The sequence below is a fragment of the Phocoena phocoena genome, chromosome 4 (assembly GCF_963924675.1).
Source record: "Phocoena phocoena chromosome 4, mPhoPho1.1, whole genome shotgun sequence".
Taxonomy (NCBI): domain Eukaryota; kingdom Metazoa; phylum Chordata; class Mammalia; order Artiodactyla; family Phocoenidae; genus Phocoena; species Phocoena phocoena.
The window spans coordinates 30,691,261-30,713,164 of NC_089222.1; the positions used below are offsets into that span (position 1 = coordinate 30,691,261).

Consider the following 21,904-nt stretch of genomic DNA (forward strand, 5'->3'; position numbering starts at 1 on the left):
TACACTTCAAATGCTTGCATTTATAAATATATATATATATATAAATCACATCTCAATAAAGCGGAAAAAAGTTGAAAATAATAAAAAGCATGCAAAGATAAATACCTGAATTTTTATTACAAGATTTCTGTCAGTTATGAACTCGAAAACATCAACAAGAAAAAGTACAATAAAGATCTGTATTGACATGAAAAGATATTCCTAATATTTTACTTTAGAAAACGTGATTACTACAGTATACATAATATGATCCTCTTTTTTTTTTTTTGCGGTACGCGGGCCTCTCACTGCTGTGGCCTCTCCCGCTGCGGAGCACAGGCCCCAGACGCACAGGCTCAGCGGCCATGGCTCATGGGCCCAGCCACTCCGCAGCATGTGGGATCCTCCCGGACCGGGGCTCAAACCCACGTCCCCTGCATCAGCAGGCGGACTCTCAACCACTGCGCCACCAGGGAAGCCCTGATCCTCATTTTTATTAATATATAATACGATTTAAAGTCACATGTATATTTTCTCAGAGTAAAGCGTGGAGGACACAACAACATAAGTTGTGATTCTGGATTCAGGTAGAGTTGATACTTTTTCTTTTAGCCATTTTAAAATAATAAATGTGTATTACTTATAAAATAACTAATATACATTTTGTAAAATAAAAAAATTAATGATTAGTTTTAATCAGCTCATCACATTTGTATTAGCTTACCAGTGTCACAGAAATTATTCTAAAATCAACAAATAGTGATAGTTCTAAGATCAATAATAAGCATGATCTAATATTTCACAATGGCTTAAAATAATTTAAAAACAATGTTACATTTTGAAAATATTTCACAAATCCAAAATAAGAAAGTTCCAAAATGAATATGAGAGCTAGAGCACAGGTGGATATATGAACTGAGAACTGACAGATTTCAGGAAAAAATTAGAAAAGAAAAACTATTTCAGAATTAAAGAATAAAGTAGAAAGAACACAAAAGTGAACAGATCTTGTAAAAAACATGCTAAGGGAAATAAATGATGAAAAACAGAAAAGTGAAAAAATATGATAAAAAGGATTTCAGAGGAACAGGCATTTACATACGGCATACGTATACGCAGAGGAGATGTAATACCGAGAGAACAGAACGGAGTCCTTTGAAGAAAAACAAGCTCTGAAACAAAACAAACATTTAAAACCATAATTAGGGCTTCCCTGGTGGCACAGTGGTTGAGAGTCCGCCTGCCAATGCAGGGGACACGGGTTCGTGCCCCAGTCTGGGAAGATCCCACATGCTGCGGAGCGGCTGGGCCTGTGAGCCATGGCTGCTGGGCCTGCGCGTCCGGAGCCTGTGCTCTGCAACAGGAGAGGCCACAACAGTGAGAGGCCCGCGTACCGCAAAAAAAAACAAACAAAAAAAAAAAAAATTAAAGTTTTCTGAAATAGAAGAAAATGAAGTTACAGAACAGTCAACACTAAGACATTGCCTAATGAAACTTTTGGACTTTCAAGATAAGGAAAAGTATCCTTTAGTTATCCAAGCAAAGTAATTCCAATTGATCTACATGGGAGAGAAATCATATTGGCATCAGAATTTTAACCAGCAACATTTTATACAACACCAACATATTATGGAGAGAAAATATGGGTCAAGGATTTTATATTCAACCAAATTGTCCTTGAAGCATATAAGTACCACAAGTACAAACAACAAAACTCAGGAAATATTGTTCCTTCCTAAGGAATCTCCTAGACAACACACTTCAGACAACCATAAAATGACCTGAGAAGCTCTAATATTACAAAGAAAATATGAGAGAATAAAACACTAGACAATTCTTTCCCAAGGAATCTCCCACAAAATATACTTCAGACAACCAAAAAATGATCTGAGAAGCTTCGCCATAAGAAAAATATGGGGGAATGGAAGAACTGGTAAATCCAACTTTCCATATGCAGTTTCTGCAATAAATCAATGACATGAAACAAAAAGCAGGGAGGTGACTTACATAACAACCAAAGATACTATTATTAACTTGTTTTGATCCTGATTCAAACAAATTAACAATAAAAAGGCATTTTTAAACAATTAAGAAAACTGATTATGTTCTAGTTATAGGATGTAATAGAGAATTATTATTAATTTTGTTAAGTACAACGATGTAAGAAAATGCCTGAATTTTTTTAGAGATACACACTTAAATGTTGTAAAGTGATACAGCTGGAATATTTAATAGCCAAGAAAAAGAGAAAAAGTGATGAAGCTAATCTGCAAAAAACTTGTTAACTACTGAATCTGGATCACGGGTATATGGAAGTTTACTGTATTATTCTTCTTTTATGCATGTCTGAAATTTTTCATAATTAAAAAAATAAAACTAGAGATATATCATCCAGATAACACAGAGGCATACTAGGCAACCATGACAAAGACAACTGCTTTCTCCATCTTTGTCTCTGTTCTCGTCTCTCTCTCTCTCTCTCTCTCACACACACACACACACACACACACAATGCAGAGAATAGAGATACAAAAAGATAAACACAGGAAGAAAAAAAAGTACCTAAAAATAGACAATTCCCTTATCTAGTATGAACTGATCTTCCTAAATTAAAATTATTAAAGTGTAGAAATGTGCTAAGGGACAAGAGAGGAGAAAGCAATGGACTGACTTGGAAGTCATTTTGCAAATGTACCACATAGTATCTGTGCTTTTTGAGCAAATCATTTAACCTCCCTGAGCTTCACTTCTACAAGGGGATAATAGATGTCCTATCTACCTCAGAGACACTGTAATGATCAAATGAGACCATACAGGAAACAATGCTTTGTATATTATAACCATGATATAAAGTAAAAGAATATTAATGATTAGGTATTTGTTATCGCTTGCCCAGATATATTTCAATTACTTAAAGTAAATATTTACTGCATATATCACCTTCTAATCCTTATTTTCTACGTAAATGACATATCATATCACATTAACTTAATATCTAATGTTATACTCACTACTCCTGTGTAATAGCGTAGTCCAACTACATGACCTCTCAAAGTTCCAAATAAAACTGAATCTAGCTCTTCATCGCTCGTTAGGAAATCATCTGGAGGAATAATATCTTGGAATTCAAAACGAGGAAAGAAAGTTGGATATGAGAGGCGTGGAAAATTTCCATGGACTCCGTACTGGACAGTTTGCAAGTACTTCCAAACAGGATCTCTATTAAAAAAACAAAAACAACAACAAAAAAACCACACACACAGAAAAACAATACAATATTTAACCAAATATTTCTCAAAGACCATACCATATTTAAAGGCCAATTGTTTTCTCACATTTTACTTCAACAAATTAAATATTATGTGGGAAGTGCTGTATAAAGATTGATCGCGTTCCTCTGGTTAAAGCAAGAATTGGAGTGACAGAGGTTTCTAGAAACCCTACCTGTTCAATAATGTGCCTTCTACCCTGAGGTATTCAAAGTGAAAACCCCAATAAGGGTTCACAAATCTCTTTCCTAGTCTGCATCACCTACTTAAACTGAAATATATGTGATGTCTGTAACTAATTATACACCAAAATTTCAACACATCTTGAGCTAGAAGAGACCTGAAAACACTGAACTTTTTTACACGAAGCCATTTATAGCTCTACAAATAATACATCCAGCAACCACTACTTTAATTCCCTTCGACTAGAACCCTTATTTTATTCAGGTATCCTAACGGTGCCATCATGGGAAGCTGACCTCAAGCCCCCGACTCCCATTGGTTTAAGGGTAACCTCAACCCCCCGATGGAGAATTGTTTCCGGAACGGGTATGTAAACCAATTTGGACAATGAAAAGTAAGAGGAAGTCGGCTGGGAGAGTTCCAGGAAGCTTCTACTTTGCTAAGAACGGAGAGAAGCTATTTCCCCTGCGTTCTCCTTACACGTCACGCGTCCTGCTTTTGGCTCCTCTGCAGATATGTATTTGCACGTCTGTGCATACACATCAATTGTGAGGTGCTTGGGGACAGGGGCTGTCTTACCCGGCCCTTTCGGCCGAGCACAATGCCCGGCGCACAGTGGGTATCTCATGGGTGTTTTATGGAATAAAGCACAGGGCGAGAAGAGACACCGGCTAAGGAGTGGAGCTCAGAGCCCCAGGCCCCCTACAGACCTTGACAGAGATTTCCCCAACGCCCTGGCAAGAGACTCGCCCGCGGAGACTCTGCATTTATTTCTCCCGCGGCTATAGGAGCCGCCAGCGGGACGAACGCCAGCTGCGCAGCTCGCAAGGGGAACGCGAAGGAAACGCGGGGAAGGTCAGGTTCATCTGGGGACGCGGCCACGCCGTTACCCTCGGCGCCCCACCCCCTCCGCCCCCTTCACCCCCTTCACCTCTTGAACATCCAGGACATGGCGCTGAGTGGATGACGAGAGGTACTCAGGCGCCCGGTTTCGTTCTCGAGCCGCCTGGATAAGCCTCCTTCCAGGCCCCGGGGCCGAAAAGCCTGGGACAGGTTCCGAGGGCCGAAGCAAGAGCGCGCTTCGGCAAGGTAAGACGCAGCAAGCCGAGCCAGAAGTCGACGCCGTCTCCTTCCAGCAGCAATGTGAGAGGCCAGCGACGCTTTGTGACTGGCACCCGGAACGTCCAATCCCGAGGAGGAGCCTACGGAGACCAACCAAGCAGAGCACAGAAGGGTGAGCAACTCCGCCCCGCGCAGCGATTCAAAGACGGGAGGAGGGGGTCCCGGCTGCAGGGGCGATTCCATCCGGGTTCTTCCCCGCCCCCAAGGCAGGGGCGAGGGAAAGCCACGAGGTTCGAGGAGCCCGCCTGCAGTGCACAGGATGTACACGTTTCTGTTTGATTCCCCGACTAGGTGAAAGGGCGACGCCTCTCCTTTCCGCTGTTTCCCTCAGGCCCTAAGCCTCGGCCCCATTCTTCAGGTCCTACCACCATCCTGCCTCTAATTTTCCCTTTATCTTATGGGACATGTAGTAGTGTCTTCCACTGCGTAAGCTCCTTTCCTTCGTTTATCTGCGGTGAATCCGGGTAGTTGCCCTCAAAATATGCATTTTAAGCCCCACGAGCGAATCAATGAGCCACACCGGGTACAGAGAGCTTAATCGCAATTTAGATTTATGGCGTTCCCCCTGCATCTCTCCATCTCTCCCTCTCCCCCTCTCCCACCACCCCCACCTTTTTGAGGGGGGGGATTTTCATTTCTACTAGAGGAAAGCCATAAAATGTGATGAGAGCACAAGAACCTTGTTGGTGGCAGCTGGAAGTGGCCCAGCCTCCCCTGAGGGCATGTGGCTGTCCCTGCAGGGTGGGAAGAAGCTGGTTTTCCTCGGGGAACTGTAGGGGTCGCTCCCGAGTGCTCCGTGGACGGCTTCTGAGAATCTGAGGAGACAGGAGAATTCAGCTTTGAGTGGGTGGGCCAGTTCGTCCCGCTGCCAGCCAAGGTGCTGGCAGGGCTGGTCCTCTACGCCTTGGGAGCCTTGTGTAATACCTGGTGCAGCAACAGCACCGGGGTAAGAAGCTGGTGGTGGCCCTGACCTGTGCTTATGGCTAGGTGTTAACTGTCAAGAGATGTGCAGGATTAAAGAGGAAATGTATTTGAGAAAGTGATTAGTATTGACCCTTGCCCTTCAAAGAGTGGTCCATTTCACACTTCCATCAGCAGAGTAAGAGAGATGGTCGATGAAACAGTTTTTCAGGAGGCATTTGTTCACTATCTTAAACTATTCGATCTGTAAATACGAAGCTGCAGTAGAATGAGAAATAAAATTTTCAGCAACTTATTACTTCATCTCACTAAACAGAAGGAAGATGAAGGGAGTGGCATTTCAAGTTATTTTAGTTATTTTTTAAATTATTTATTTTCGGCTGCGTTGGGTCTTTGATGCTGCGTGCAGGCTCTCTCTAGCTGCAGCGAGCAGGGTCTGCTCTTCATTGCGGTTTGAAGTCTTCTCATTGCGGTGACTTCTCTTGTTGCGGAGCACGGGCTCTAGGCACGCGGGCTTCAGTAGTTGTGGTTCGCGGGCTCTAGAGCACAGGCTCAGTAGTTGGGGCGCGTGGGCTTAGTTGCTCCGCGGCGTGTGGGATCTTCCCAGACCAGGGCTCGAACCCGTGTTCCCTGCATTGGCAGGTGGATTCTTAACCACTGCACCACCAGGGAAGCCCTATTTTAGTTATTTTACTTTCTTCTGGAAGTATTATGAGGCAAATGGCAGTATAGTTCAATTTCGAATGTGCCAGATCTAAATAATTTCTTAAAAAATATGCCAGAAAATGCCCAAATTGAAAATGTTTTGTGTGTAAAGTTAATAAAGAAGTTATGCTCGTCAGACTGAAAGATAAATTTCAAATCTGGCAATACCTATCAGGTAAACCTGACCCTTTCAAGACTTGAAACCTATGAATAATGACTATCCCATGGTTAAAGAATGTGGATTGAATGAAGTAAAAATTTGTTATTTAAAGTCAACATTTTTGTCCATATTGTCACTATTTTACATCTCAGATCTAGTAGCTGAACTTAAACTTGAATACTTTCATTTCATTGTTCTTTATTATTTTTAGTTTTAAAAAAGAAGTGCCATTTGTACTAGTTTGATTAAAATGTCACAACACTTACGAATTCAGACGGGAAAATGTTTTCTGAAAAATAAACATTTTTAACTGGAAAAAAGAGAATGGGAACTGTACAGTGGCTTGTGTGTTGGACTGATGTGTAAGGAGGAGAGTGTCACAAAGAGGATAGTGAGGAAGATAAGGGCCAGATTACATAGAAATTTATGGTCTGTGGTAGAGTTTGTATTTTATGTTCAATGCAATAGAAATCCATTAAATGTTTTAAGCAGGAGAATGACAATCTAGATTAGGCTTTAAAAAATTCACTCTGTCAGCTCTGTGAGAATGGATTATAGGGAACAAGAACAGAAATGGAGAAACTGGTTAGTTGATAATTAGAAAACGATTGTGTCCAGGTAAGAGATGATGATAGCTTGGAACGGGGAGGTGATGAAGCTAAGACGACCAAAAGGGTTTATTGATGGATTTGGATATGGGAGCTGAGGGAGGGGAAGGAATAAAGAATTCCTCCAGCCAGCCACCCAACTACTAGTCATAAGCATGCTTTCTCATCCTCTACCCCCCTTTATGCAAATTAAACATGTCATTCCCCTGTTTGATGCTGTGAGCATGCAATCAAAAGAATGGCATGGGGACTTCCCTGGCGGTCCAGTGGTTAAGACTCCATGCTTCCACCGCAGGGGGCACATGTTCTATCCCTGGTCGGGGAACTAAGATCCCACATGCCTCACAGCATGGCCAAAAAAATAGAAGGTAATAAAATTAAATTAAAAAATTTAAAAAACACAAAAGAATGGCATGTATGGCTTTTCATAATGTCTCCTACTTCCCACTCCTGTCACTTCCCAACCCACCCTGCCTATAATGGCCTTCACATACATAACCATAAGGCCATTCTCACATCCAACAAAATTAATAATCAATCCTTGATGTCTTCTAATAACGAGTTCATAGTCCAATTTTCACAATTGTCTCAAAAAATGTTCTTTAATAGTTTGTTAACAAAACCAGAATTTTGAAGCCCTTGGCAAAGAAAATAACTTAAGAGTCTGACTTTCCAAAATTCTGGCTTCAATACAAAAACTTCCAAGTTTATATCATAACTAATAGATTCTGGAAGAATATGTGATGTTGTAAGAACTTGCTATTTTTTCAATTCATTCACCCAAAAGGAGATAGAGACAAAGTTCAATGGAAGAAGATTTGGGTGAATGACGTAGGAGAGTTCAGAGAAAATCTCTAAGTGAATCTTAGGGAAAGGGCCTGGAATGCCTGGGCCAATTGCCACAGAACGAGGGATGGTAGCTTAGCAAAGTTCCTGGAGATCCTATGAGAAAAGGAAACTGTGACTCATTTTCCAGAGAGTAGCCTCAAGATTCTGCAGATCTTTTTTTTTTTTTTTAAGCATCTTTATTGGAGTATAATTGCTTTTCAGTGGTGTGTTAGTTTCTGCTTTATAACAAAGTGAATCAGTTATACATATACATATGTTCCCATATCTCTCCCCTCTTGCGTCTCCCTCCCTCCCACCCTCCCTATCCCACCCCTCTAGGTGGTCACAAACCACGGAGCTGATCTCCCTGTGCTATGAAGCTGCTTCCCACTAGCTATCTATTTTACATTTGGTAGTGTATATATGTCCATGCCACTCTCTCACTTTGTCCCAGCTTACCCTTCCCCCTCCCCATATCCTCAAGTCCATGCTCTAGTAGGTCTGTGTCTTTATTCCTGTCTTACCCCTAGGTACTTCATGACTTTTTTTTTTCTTAGATTCCATATATATGTGTTAGCATACGGTATTTGTTACAAATAGAACTACCATACAACCCAGCAATCCCACTACTGGGCATATACCCTGAGGAAACCATAATTCAAAAAGTGTCATGTACCACAATGTTCACTGCAGCTCTATTTACAATAGCCAGGACATGGAAGCAACCTAAGTGTCCATCGACAGATGAATGGATAAAGAAGATGTGGGCACATGTATACAATGGAATATTAATCAGCCATAAAAAGAAACGAAATTGAGTTATTTGTAGTGAGGTGGATGGACCTAGAGTCTGTCATGCAGAGTGAAGTAAGTCAGAAAGAAAAGATTCTTCAGATCTTAGAGAAAGCCTCAGAGATCAGAAGTGTGCCAGGGCAGGAAAGGAATAAAGGCTAATGAGGTGGTTCTGTTAAGGGGCCCAAAGGCCGTCCTGCAAATCCTACTGGAGTCTCTGGTGGGTCTCCAGGATCACAATTCTAGCAAGCAGAACCAGAAGGCTGGTGCCTAAAGATGAGGTGGGATGAGTTATACCAGCAGTGGGTGGCCACAGAAGATGAATGAAGTCCAAACATAAGCCCCCTAGAGGGTTAGAGAAAGGAGACTGAATTTGAAACCTGAATTTAATTGACTTTAAGTCTTAAAATGACTTAACTACCTGGAAGTGACTAAATTAAGTTACCTCCCTTTAGGCAAACTGAAGGTTTAAGACAAATTAAGTTCAATAAAAAATTATGACGTTTTGTCCTTGCAAAGTCAGTAATTGAAATTAATACATGCTATACCTCCATATACACACACACATCTCAATGAATTTACATCTAGATATTTATAGCAGATACCTCTAGCTGGTTGATAAGGGGATTTACATTTTCTTCTTTTTGCTTATATGAATGTAAAATATTCTCTGTATTTAACATGTATTGTTTTTTTGCTGTAAGAAAATAATAAAAGATACAAACTGAATGTCATAAAGAAATTATAGTTTTTCAACTTTGTTTTAATTCATTTTAGACTTGTAGAAAGGTTGCAAAATTAGTACAAAGTTACCTCGTATCTCTTACCCGATCAATTTTAACATACATCATCAAAGTACAATGATCAAAATCAGGAAATTAACATTGGTACAATAATATTTCTGAACCATTTTTGTAAATAAGCCAAGTCAGAGGAAATGATAGAAAATAAAATCTTTTGTGACTTCGTTATTTACTACTGAATTTTCTTACACTTAATCAGGACTGCTACAGATCTGGGGGCAGATTCATGGGTAGAACAACAGCTGATGGGGTAGAGGAAGTAATGTAAAATGAATGCCAAGTAAATTATTAATGAAGTAATGTAATGAATATCTAGTGCCTGCCTTGAAGTAAGCATTCAATAAATGCTCTTATTATTATTACTATTATTGTTGTAATAGAGTTATTATCTAATGAGTCTTCCAGCACTTAACAAGGAATATAGTTGATTGTGGCTTGTTTCCTGGCGCTCATCAGGAAGTTGTTCCTAAATACCAGAATAACACTGTTTCCAGAAGCCAATCGTTTTCCCAGGTGCAAGTCCTTGAAACAGACTGAAATGTTTCATCAAGAACCAGAAGACACTCTGATTCCCAACTCCGACCCTGAGAAATCTGTGGTGTTCCAGATAACAGAGGCCTTTCCCAGGAGATAATTGTTTCCTCCTCCTTTAGGGCCTTGGCTCACTTTGTGCTCCTATCTGGCTGAAGACCAGAGTTGCCGAAGAATTAGGCCTGCCTGGGATCTGTCCCCTCCTTTGCCTCGTGCCCAGGATCTTGTCTCAGCTTCAGGAAAGCACCCCTCTGGTCTGTTAAAAAGAAAAACGTAGTCCAAAAATGGTGTCACTCATGCTAAAAGCCCATGATACCAAACCTAGTTTTAATACCTGATCTAATTGCAGTTTCAACCTCTCCCAGAAATGTCATCTTAATCCACCCATCTGGAATTTTCTGGTCAAGCACCAGTAAAGTAATCTGTTACTTGGGCCTTCTCAATCCCCCAGAGGAAGAAGAGGCAATCTGCATGATAAAACCCTTGCTGTTCCCTACCCTACCCACTCTACCCCACCCCAAAAAAGAAGATGTCCTGGCCTAAAAATAATCTTTTCTTTTGCTACTAGCTCCCTTGGCACCTCACCCTTCTTCCACCCCGCACATTAAACACCATGCAAACAAAAAAATAAAAGTCCACATCAGACTAAAAGTCTTACTGTAATACAACTGCATAACTAGGATGTTGTTATCCTAGTAGCATTACATAATATATAAATAGCTACCTATTTACGAATATCCCCATTCAAAGAGGAAGGGAAGCATTACACATATTACTGTTTTAGATTTCTATCCTTGAGGTGGTTGGAAGTCCCAAAACAAACACAACAAAATTACACATTTTTCTTCATCACTGAGGATTAATTATCCCAAAAGGCCTATAATCTAAATCCTCATTTCCTGATTCCCAGACTAGCATAATGTTTTCCCCCAGATTATACAATTTAATCTAATAATTGAAAATATACACAAAGAGATTAAAAGCACACGAAAATTAAGTTTTTAAAAAATGCCAAGAAACAAAAAAGGAATTAATAAGTGGCATCACACTACAGACTAAACTTAGCTAAAGACACATAATTGTTTTTCTTAAACTACAGGTATTTGAGAAAGTACTTGTGAAATTAACAGTTTATAAAAATAAGGTAAAAATTTCAGGTGGGAGTAGAGACCATTCTTAGGCTGAATCATACATGAGGTAAATTTTCAAGCCGTTTCACTTTGCTTTTTTCCTCGTGCTGGCTTCAAAGTTATCCCTGGGGCACAAAATTATTCTCAGTTAAGAACCACTGCCACCTACACATGACTTTAAATTCTATCTGTATGCTGATCACTCCCAAATGTGTATCTCTAACCCCAGCTTCTTCTATGAGCTCCAGACTCATATGTAACAGACATCTTAAATTTACAAAGCTGGACTTACAAACAGGACTCTATTTTTTTTTTCGCCGGAACAGGCGGCTTGTGGGATCTTAGTGCCCCAACCAGGGATTGAACCCAGGCCTTCAACAGTGAGAGCACAGAGTCCTAACCACTAGTCCGCCAGGGAATTCCCTGAAACAGGACTATTAATTCCACCTCTCCCCTTCCTCAACGCACTAATTCTTCTGGTTTCCCCCATTTCAGTAAACAGCATGTAAAAACACTTGTAGTCATCCTTGTATCTTCTCTTGCTCTCACAGCACACATTTTATCCCTCCTATTAGATCTATCTCCAAAATATAACACAAATGTACCTAATTCTCTATTATCACCCTGTCCAAACCACTGTTTTCTCACCTGAACTGCAATATTGCAATGGTCTGAATGAACTCCTTCCTACCTTCTGTTTTCCTCATCTAACGCTACTCCTAGTTCCATTCTTCATTCAGCAGCCAGAGAGATCTTTTTATAATGTAAGTGATATCATATCCCCTTGCTAAAAATGGTCCAATAAATTATCTTTGCCTTAAAATGAAATCCAAATTCTTCCACAGTATATTAGTATCTAGCCCTGCCTCTCTCTTTTTTATCTCATTTCATTCCACATTTCCCTGGGCTCCTGATGTTCTAGGAATACTGGCCCTCTTTCTGTTTTTATGGCATAGGTACCTCCAAGCTTGTTCAGGCCTCCAAGATTGTTCCGGCCTCCAGGCTTCTGAAATTCCTATTCCCTTTGTGTGGACCCCCAGACCTTTCCATGCTGGGCTCTTCCTCACGTTTCAGGTCTCAGCTCAAAAGCCACCTCCTCAGAAAGGCCTTCCTTGACTAAATGAGTACTTGACTAAAATACTCATTGCTCACTTACCCTCTCTCCCAGGGGTTAGCAAACTTGTTCCGTAAAAGGCTAGCGAATAAATATGTTCAGCTTTGTCTACACAACTCTGCTGCAGTAACAGAAAAGCAACCATGGACAGTGCTTAAATGAATGGGAGTGGCTGTGTCCCAATAAAACTTTATTTACAAAACAGACAGCAGGCCATAGTTTGCTTGCCCTTACTCTATCACATTATCCTGCTATATCATCTTCATAGAACTTACAACTAACTGGAATTACCCTGTTCGTTTTCTTGATTACTTCCTGTCTCCTTTCCCTAGATAAGCTCCACCAAAAAAAGGACCTTATGTTGTTCACAGTTTATATCCTGCAGTACCTAGAAGATAGTCTAGGTGCTCAGTAATTTTGTTGATTGAATCCATGAAGTAAATTAACTTTCCCTGCACTTGATATAATTAATGAAATCACTTAAAAACCAGATTCGATTCTACATAAAAGATGCTTCCTCTTACAGATGCTTACATTAATACAATTAATTGAAAGAAGATAATTGGTAACCCCCAAAAACTTCTCAGAAACTTATCGAAAACTTTTTCTTAGATATGTCAGACAATTTATCCAAATCACTCCTGCTTCCAATCAGATCTTTTTCTCTACATTTATACAAAATACACCTATATTTTTACTTTTAAAGAAAATAGTCATACAAATCTGACAACCTTGACAAAAGTTGTATGTCTAGAGGACAGCAAGGGAGGTCTCCTTCACCAGAGAACCTGAGATAAATCACATCTCCTTCTCATCCCATAACCAATTAGTCTCCCAATTCATATTCTTCTTTCCTTGTCCTCCTTCTGCCATTCCTTAGGCTTTGGCACTTAGAATTTGTACATTTCTTGCATAGACCAACCACAGTCAGCTTTCTGCTCATTCTGTAGTTTTTATGGAGGTGCTACTGATGCTTTCAATTTTCTTGGGGGCATTTTTAGTCCTCCTCAAAGTGTTCCTCAAAGCGGTCCATGTAACATGGAAATTTTGAATAGAAGATCCCTGCGTAATTAGCGGTTAGTGTTCAGACTTAAAAGTTTCACATTATCTTTTGGGTAGAAGAAGTTGTGAGGTAAGTTTTTGAATTTAGATCTAAAATTCACTCCATTTGTCTTCCAAATGAAAATGTATACAACTCTTAAAATAGGCACTGAATGTTACTGTATTTTTATCTCCTGAAGCTGGAGGTAGTAAAACCTGAGAATACATGCTATAAGAAACAAGGGCTACACTTAGCCTGTTCAAAAAATATTAAGTCAGGGGCATAATGGATGGTCAAAGTATGATTCTTCTAGGATTTGTCAAAATTAGAGAGGTCTCTTCTCTCCAGGCGAGAACATATCTCAATTTCCCCCTCAGGCCTCTCTATTTTATTGCATTAGCTAAGACAGCACTAAATACTGTTTGTATTCAGTTTTTCATTTAGTAATTTTAAAAATATTTCTTGGTCACCTCCTATGTGACTGAGCCTTCTACTAGACACTGGAGGTGTTAAGTAGCTGGTGGAGGTCATTATACTGTCACACTGATTCAAGTCCCATCTGCTTGTCACAGGAAAATAGACTGGGCTGCCGAACTGATCAGTCATTGGGAAGAACAGTTTAGAAGAGTAAACGTGCTGGGGCCATAAGGGCCTCCCAAGTGTTAGCTATATGGGGGGTTCTGCTGAATAACAACCCCCTCTCCCTCCATTGCCCAATGCAGCCTCTATCTGTCCTTCCCCTGACACCGGCGACACTTGTAAGGAAGCAGCTTGGACCCCTGGGTAGGTCTGAGAAACAAACAGTAACAAAGGCCGCCTCTATTTGGGAAGATTTCTCCAGGTGTGGAAATTCCTCAGGAACTTAAAAACCTCATACAATCCCCAGAGAAAAACCATCCCTCTACCACCATCTCCTCCAAGCCAATAGGCTAAGATTTGCCCTGCTATAGGCCCCCTTCAGTTACCTCACATCTGGGAACCAGTCCAGAGGGAGATGGAGACTTAGGGCTTCTTCTGAAATGGAAGTCCCCCACTCTCTGCTCAACTTGAGGTCTCCTCTGTACTCTTCTCTACTTCTGATGGGAATAAAACCATTAGCCTAGTTTTCACTTCTCTGTCCCTGTGGGTAAACTAGGTCCCTTCTATCTTCCTCCTGCCAAGGACCTGTGTTACAAGCCCTGTGGAGCCTCTCCTCAGCTTGGCCAGCAAGAATCTGCCTAACAGGGAAGGCCCTTACCTGCCCTGGCTCAGCCTGGCACTGTCTGTGTCCCCAGCCTGCCTCTAGGAGAGCATGAGAAGAAAACAACTTTTTGGTTTCCCTGTCATTTCCCAGTTTGTCCCCCACCTCCACCCCAAATATGTATGCTGACAGTTCTGTGGTTAGAAGGAAGCTGTGTTTGTTAACTTCTTCACCATAACCTCCATCTGGTTAAATCAACACAAATAAATCCTGATCTCCCACATCCCCACCTCACCACCATACTTGCATTTCCAAATCTTGTAAGATGTGTTATCTCAACCCTTCTTTCCACTTCTCCTTAAGCTGTCATACTGGGTTCCTCTCTTCTAAGGAGGCATCTCTTATCTCCAGGTGCCATCATCCATGGACAGACACACTAGAAATCCTTTAGTATTTAAGAGTCATGTTTAAAGTGTCACATCTTCCTTACAAAGTCACTCCCTAAGCAGTTGCCTTTTGGAAGCTAAACCAAGAGAGGTTAAATTACTTGTTCAAGACACACAGTGAGGGACTTCCCTGGTGGTCCAGTGGTTAAGAATCCACCTTCCAATGCAGGGAACGTGGGTTCAATCCCTGTTTGGGGAACTAAGATCCCACATGCCTCAGGGCAACTAAGCCTGTGAGCTGCAGCTACTGAGTCTGTGTTCTCTGGAGCCTGTGTGCCGCAACTACTGAGCCTGCATGCCGCAACTACTGAGCCTACGTGCTCTGGAGCCTGCACCACAACTAGAAAGAAGCCCGTGCGCTGCAGCAAAAGATCCCACGGGCCACAACAAAGATCCTGAGTGCCGCAACTGAGACCCGATGCAGCCAAATAAATTTTTTAAGAAAAAGAGGGAGAGAGAAGCACATGAGGCTAAAGCCAAGTTTCTAAAAAAAAGAGAAAAAACGAAAAACAGCACATGGTGAAAAGGAACAGACCCTGCTGTGTGTAAGGGGAGGGGTGAGGAGCTTAGCTCCCAGAAAGGGACATAAGTTTGATTTTTTTGTGTCCTCCCTGTTCAACACAACATGTGCATTTGTGTAAATGTTATGTCTGTTTATCAGGAAGATTGTGAGTCCACATGCACATGTTGTACACATGGCTAGGAATCTCCTTTAAGTTTACGTTTACAATGAGATTACTTATAAATAAGGACATCTTTGTATAAGAATGTTCGGGTACACGTGTGTGAATTTCCCTATCATGAAACTGGCACCTTGATACCCCACGATGGCCCAAAGGAATCCATCATCCCCCCATACATCAATAACCATTCTTTTTCTAGCCCATCTCCTACATATATCTCATTGCCATAATATCATCTATCTATCTCCACTGCTCCTACTCTAGCCCAGACCATTATCATTTCTTCCCACGAATTCCTGACTCCAACTTCAACCCCTCCAATTGGCTTCACAGTGGTGCCCAGTTTTTCTAATATCCGATTCAGAACAGGCAAGGTCTCTGCCTCAGCTCTAATGTCTCCACACTGCTCTGGGGATAATAGTCACGTTGCTCAATTCCGCTTTAGGTGGTCCTTCTCCCCCGCCCCCCTCCCCTTACCTTCATCTCTCTCCCTACAAAATGGTGACGCTGTGTTGATCACTTCCGCTCTGTTCTTTGGCCCTGTGGGCGATTCCTCCACCAGGGACCTTGGCCCTGGCTGTAACGGAGCAGGACCCTATGGGGCTTTCCCGGGACAGGCCTTCCCCCGTATCCTCTGCTGTGGCTCCTCTCTGAAAGGCCTAGATAATAGCATTTGATGCACATTTCCTGAGTGGTTTTGCAGATGTGAAACCCCACCACTGCCACCGAATGGAACAACTACTGGATGACCAAGAGCACAGATCCCCAGGCCTCCTGGAGCCTAAGGACTGATAATGTTAACCCCTGTGACACTGACACGACCCTGCTGCCTCACCATCAGCCAATCAGAGAACTGTACACAAGCTGATCACGTGCCCTGCGACCACCCACCCCTCTCCTGGCCTTTAAAACGCTTTGCCGAAATCCTTTGGGGAGGCTTTTCAGGGCCTGAGCCACCTCTCCTCCTTGCCTGGCCTCTAATAAACCTTTCTCTGCTCCACACTACGACGTTTCAATTTGTTTGGCCTCACTGTGCGTGGGGCACACGAACTTGTTAACATGGCCACATGCCTTGCCGAGTTCTTGCCTATCGGGCCTTCAGGTTTCAGGTAGAACCTCAAACGCTCAAGGAAACCTTCCCCACCCACATGCTTCTGCCCAACGCAGCAATTAAAACGCGTGCTCTTTGACTTACATGGTTTCGTCAGTTTGCCTGTTAGCTCTTTCCAGATTGCGAGCTTTGGAAGGACTAAATCCTATCCTGTAGGAAAGTCAGATACAGCCACCGTTAAGAGGCAGAAGGAGGAGCAAAAGCTGCGCATGCCCACCGGCTTGCCTTCAGGCTGCACCAATCCAAGCCTCAGGGGATGACCTCACTGCCTACCGCCCGCGAGATCAAGCACCAGGCTCCAAAGTGCAGTGACTCGCAGGAGTTGGGCAGGCTATCCAGAGCCCGAAAACTACTATTCCCAGAATCCTCTGGGAGTGCAGCTGCTTCATGCGGACCTATATTTTCCAGACTTGCCCGAAAGGGTTTAGCTCAGAGTTGAAAGTTCGTTAGGTCATGGTGTATTAGAAGGTCCGGGAAGTGGAGATGGGAGAGGGAGTACAAGAGGTGGGGATTGCCACAGCTGCGCCTGAAGCTGCCTAGTGCCTGGCGGAGGCATGGGTAGAAGACCTGGGGTTTTTCTCCAACTCACGCTGGCCTGAAAGGTTTTATTGGTTCCCAAGGGTCCCAGTGCCCTGGGTATCATGCCTTGGTGGCCGCTGGGCATCTATTGCAGAAGGAGAGGTAGAAGCAGTGGCGCGGCTGGCTGTTCTCAGTCTCCAAGGAAGCTACCTGAATGGGGCCCCAGATTCCCCTTCTCCCTTGCTTCTGCTCCTCAGTCACAAATTCCACTCCATTTCTGCTGCAGGGACTCAACTCTGCCAGTGTGGGTACAAGGATCCACCCTACCCCCACCCTCCAGTCCCTAAATCTTCAACCTCTACTGGTATACTAGCTTCTTCCTTCAGACGCTACGACCCCATACTTTGCCCTTGTACTTACCTCAGCATCACTCCATATTACCTCATAGTGAGAATGTCATACCTCTAGGGTCTCATTAGAGCTGGGGCTCTAATGAGAGATTACATTAGCCAGGCGTTTTCAGAAGCCTGTCTGGAGAGGACAGTTCTGTACTTGGGCCTCAGTTTCCCCACCTGATATGAAGCCTCTTGGATTCAAGACAGAGAGAATGGGGTGTGTTGAGATGGATGGTCTAGGCAACACCTTATGTTGAGCCTTATTCTCTCCATTTGTAAAATGGTTAACCTTAACCAGAAGGCCCAGTCAGTCAGACTTCCCTTGCCAACAGCGCAACCTTTGTCTTCTACCCCACAGGAGAAATCAAAACTGTAGGGCATAGAGGAGAGAGATCCTCACTCCTCTCCAGGCACTTCTGGCTCAGATCAGTTATGTGACTGTGTTTGGCATTTGCAGGAATCAAGGTCATGCTTAGGAACTAGAAATAGAACTTGGAAACTATTGATGCACACTGGTGGTGCTCATACTGGGAAGTTGTGAAGATGAGACCACGCTGAGGGAGAATGCCGTTGAGAGGAAGGGGAAGTTGGCGGACCTGTCAAGTTTCAGTTCCACAGCTATCAATGATTCTTGTGTGATCTTGGTCAACTTACTCTCTATTTCCCTTTTTGGATAATATGTGTATGTGGCAGAGGGGCATGCAGTAGTGGAGAGTGGTCATTGACACCTTTTCCCTGTGTTAACAGCATTCCCACAGGGACAAAATTAGATTTTTATTTCTCATTCTCATCTCATCAAAATTTATTTTATTTCTCATCACACCACCAGAGGTCACTATTGACCATTTGTCTGAAAAGCAGTTAACGCAGTTCACAACTTGAAGACAGACCTGGTACTTTCAATAGTTTAATACACATTACTTAGAAAAATGAAACAATGTCCCAGGTAAAGGCTTTGATTTATACAGCACCCTAAACACAAAAGGAAAAGGAGTCTGTTAAGACAGTGGTTCCCAAACTTTGTTGCAAACGGAATCTTTAAAAGATACTGATGCCTGTGCAAAGATGCTCAACATCACTAATTGGAGAAAGGCAAATCAAAACTACAGTGAGGTACCACTTAATACTGGTCAGAATGGCCATCAACAAAAAGTCTACAAATCATAAATGCTGGAGAGGGTGTGGAGAAAAGGAAACCCTCCTACACTGTTGGTAGGAACGTAAACTGGTGCAGCCACTATGGAGAACAATATGGAGGTTCCTTAAAAATCTAAAAATAGATGCACCATATGATCCAGCAATCCCACTACTGGGCATATGTCTGGAAAAGACAAAAACTCTAGTTCAAAAGATACATGCACCCCAATCTTCATAGCAGCACTATTTACAATAGCCAAGACATGGAAGCAACCTAAATGTCCATCAACAGATGCATGGATAAAGAAGATGTGGTATATATACACACACACACACACACACACACACACACACACACTATAATGAAATATTACCCAGCCATAAAAAGGAATGAAATAATGCCATTTGCAGCAACATGGATGGACCTGGAGATTATCACACTAAGTGAAGTAAATCAGACAGAGAGAGACAAATATCATATGATATCACTTATATGTGGAATCTAAAATATGATACAAATGAACTTATTTACAAAACAGAAATAGACTCACAGATATAGAAAACAAATTTATGGATGGTTACCAAAGAAGAAAAGGGGGAGGGATAAATTTGGAATTTGGGGTTAACAGAGACACACTACTATAAATGAGATAAACAACAGGGACGTATTGTAGCACAGGGTTAATCAATGAATTGGGCATGGTGTGATTTTGAGAGAAACTCTCCATTTCTGCAGAAGTCATCAAACTGACCTAAGCACTAAAAGTAGTAAGATTTACTTGAGCAAGAGTTTAAGATCTTTGTGTCACCTTATTGTCCAAGTGCCAGTCTCCGAATGCCCTACCTTTGCACATTCTGGGGTCTAAGTGCCAGACCATCAGTGGAGATGAGGGATGCCCAGTGAGTCCCTGGCAATCTTCCAAGATCTCCACAGGTGGAACCCGCTTCTGCTTGAGGCCTCTAAAATTCCTATTAATAACAAGGTTTCTATGAAGATATTATGTCTCTAGTTTCAGTTGTGATTATTGCTCTTGCTTTCAGCAAACCCATAAAGAAGAAAAGCGGGTGTATATGGCCTCCAGGCTGGCATCTGCTGAGATGTTTGTCTTCTCTGTTGATCTTCCATAGTCAGTCTTCTGCCTGTGACTGCAAGGCTTTTTTCATGTTGTTCCCTTCCTTACTTCCTTCCCCTCCAGTCTAGGACTGTGGGAAACCAAAGGGGCTGAGTATGGCCCTCCCCACCTCCCCACTATCCTTGGCTGCCCTGGGGTACACAGGGACGCATGAGGCTGCTCAGACCCCATTGTCTGTCTGTCCTCAGCTCAGTACTGCTTCTGCAGGGCATTTGGCATCTCTGCCTGCCAGCTCTTTATTTTGCTTTTGTTGTTGTTTTCTGGTCCTCACCTCTTGGATTCTTTAGAGTTTTTTAATTTCATCCTCCCCTGGGCCCCTCTTGTGTGATGGTGGGGAGGCTGGGTTTGGGCAGAGCCAGGACCCCTTTCAGGGACACATACCTGCTTTTAACTCCTTTGCTTCCCTCAAACTCTCCCTCTCTCACCTTAATTTAGCACACTTTGAACAGTCAATGGTTTGGGAGGCAACTGGTCCCACCTGATGGCATAATTTCCCAAATCTTTTTGTCCTATAAACCCATCTAAACTTTTAAAACTTAAAAGACATGAATTAGATTCTCTGGTTCTGCTCTGTCATTCTTTCCCTGAGGGTGGTGAGTATATAATTTCCTGGTTCCCACTGCCTAAATTGGGGGAAAGAGTCTTGGTCACAGAAATATCGTAGAAATAGCAGTTAAGATACCAACATATAAAAGAATAAAGGAATGTGTGGGCCACCTGCCACGTGCTGAGAACAGTGCTAAATGCTTTAAATGAATTATCTCATTTAATCCTCTCAACAACTCTTTATGGTAGAAAATGAGGAAACTGAGGCAGTGAGAGATTAAATAACTATGAGACCATAAGGGTCCCATTCAACTGGGTCCAAGCTCATTCATTCACCAAATACTTATCAAGCACCTACTGTATGTCAGGCAATATTCTAGGTGTTGGGAATATAGCTGTGAAGAAGATAAAGTCTCTACTCCTAATTTGCTTCTTTTCTAGTGGAGGAGAAAGACAAAAAGCAAACATGTATGTATAATACATATTATATATATGTATAATATGATGCTAGATAGTGATAAAAGGTAAATAAGAATGAGAAAAGTAAGATAGGGTGAGGTGATAATACCAGAAATCTGGGGTGGAGGGTATGTTACATGGACTCTCAGGGAAGTGATATTAGGAAGGACCTAAAAAGAAGCAAGGCAGTAGTAAGTCATGGGAAGACCTGGGAATAAGTTCTAGGCACAGTGAACAGTAAGTGCTAAGATCCTGAGGTGAGAATGAGCGGGGGATGTTCAGGGAACAGAGAGAGGGCGTCTTTGTGCAGGGTGCAGTGAAAGAGAGTGGTAGGGTAGGAAATGGGGTTGAAGAGAGATAATGAGGTTGGACCGATAATGTAGGGTCTTTCAGGCCGAGCTAAGAAATTTTAGTTTTAATCTGAATATCATGGGAAACCATTAAAATGCTTTGAGTATGAAGGTGATACTCTCTCTTTTTTTAAAAAATTGAAGTATAGTTGATGTACTATAAGTTACAGGTTTACAGTATAGTGATTCACAATTTTTAAAAGTTATACTCCATTTATAGTTATTATAAAATATTGGCTATATTCCCCCTGCTGTGCAGTATATCCTTGCAGCTAATTTTATACCTAATAGTTTGTACCTCTTAATACCCTACCCCTATATTGCCCCATCATTCTTATTTTAAATGTTTGAAGTAATATTTATGAAGTACCTACTATGTAATTGAGGTTCATACAATGATCTTTACTTTGCCTCTAAGGAGCAGTATGATTTGGGGTAAGTCTCTTAGCCATTATATGTCTTGTGGTCTTTAAAAGAATTCCACATATTCAAAATATACAATCTGATAAGTTATGACATATGTACACACCCATAAACCCATTACCAAAATCGAGATAATGAGCATATCCATCATTTCCAAAAGTTTACTTGTGCTCCTTTGTAATCTCTCCCTCACATCCCTGCACCCCACTCAGACCCAGGCAACCACTGCTGTCTGTTACTATAGATTAGCTTGTATCTTCTGGAATTTCATATAAATAATTATTTATATAAATAATAGTAAGTGCTATTTTTGTCTGGCTTCTTTCACTCAGCAT

The 21,904-nt window shown here is 42.0% G+C and overlaps 1 protein-coding gene across 3 annotated transcripts in view; it reads right to left on the reverse strand.

The window, feature by feature from the left end:
* The window catches only part of HLTF (helicase like transcription factor), a 57,325-nt gene extending 52,802 nt beyond the window's left edge, over positions 1-4,523 (reverse strand). For all 3 annotated transcript variants that reach the window (XM_065875772.1, XM_065875771.1, XM_065875770.1), the window contains exons 1-2: positions 4,363-4,523; positions 2,991-3,198 (exon numbers count right to left, since the gene is read on the reverse strand). In XM_065875772.1, the coding sequence (XP_065731844.1) occupies positions 2,991-3,198; positions 4,363-4,382 (228 nt within the window). In that variant the 5' untranslated portion in view covers positions 4,383-4,523. The remainder of the gene's footprint in view (positions 1-2,990; positions 3,199-4,362) is intronic.
* Between the last annotated feature and the right edge of the window lie 17,381 nt (positions 4,524-21,904).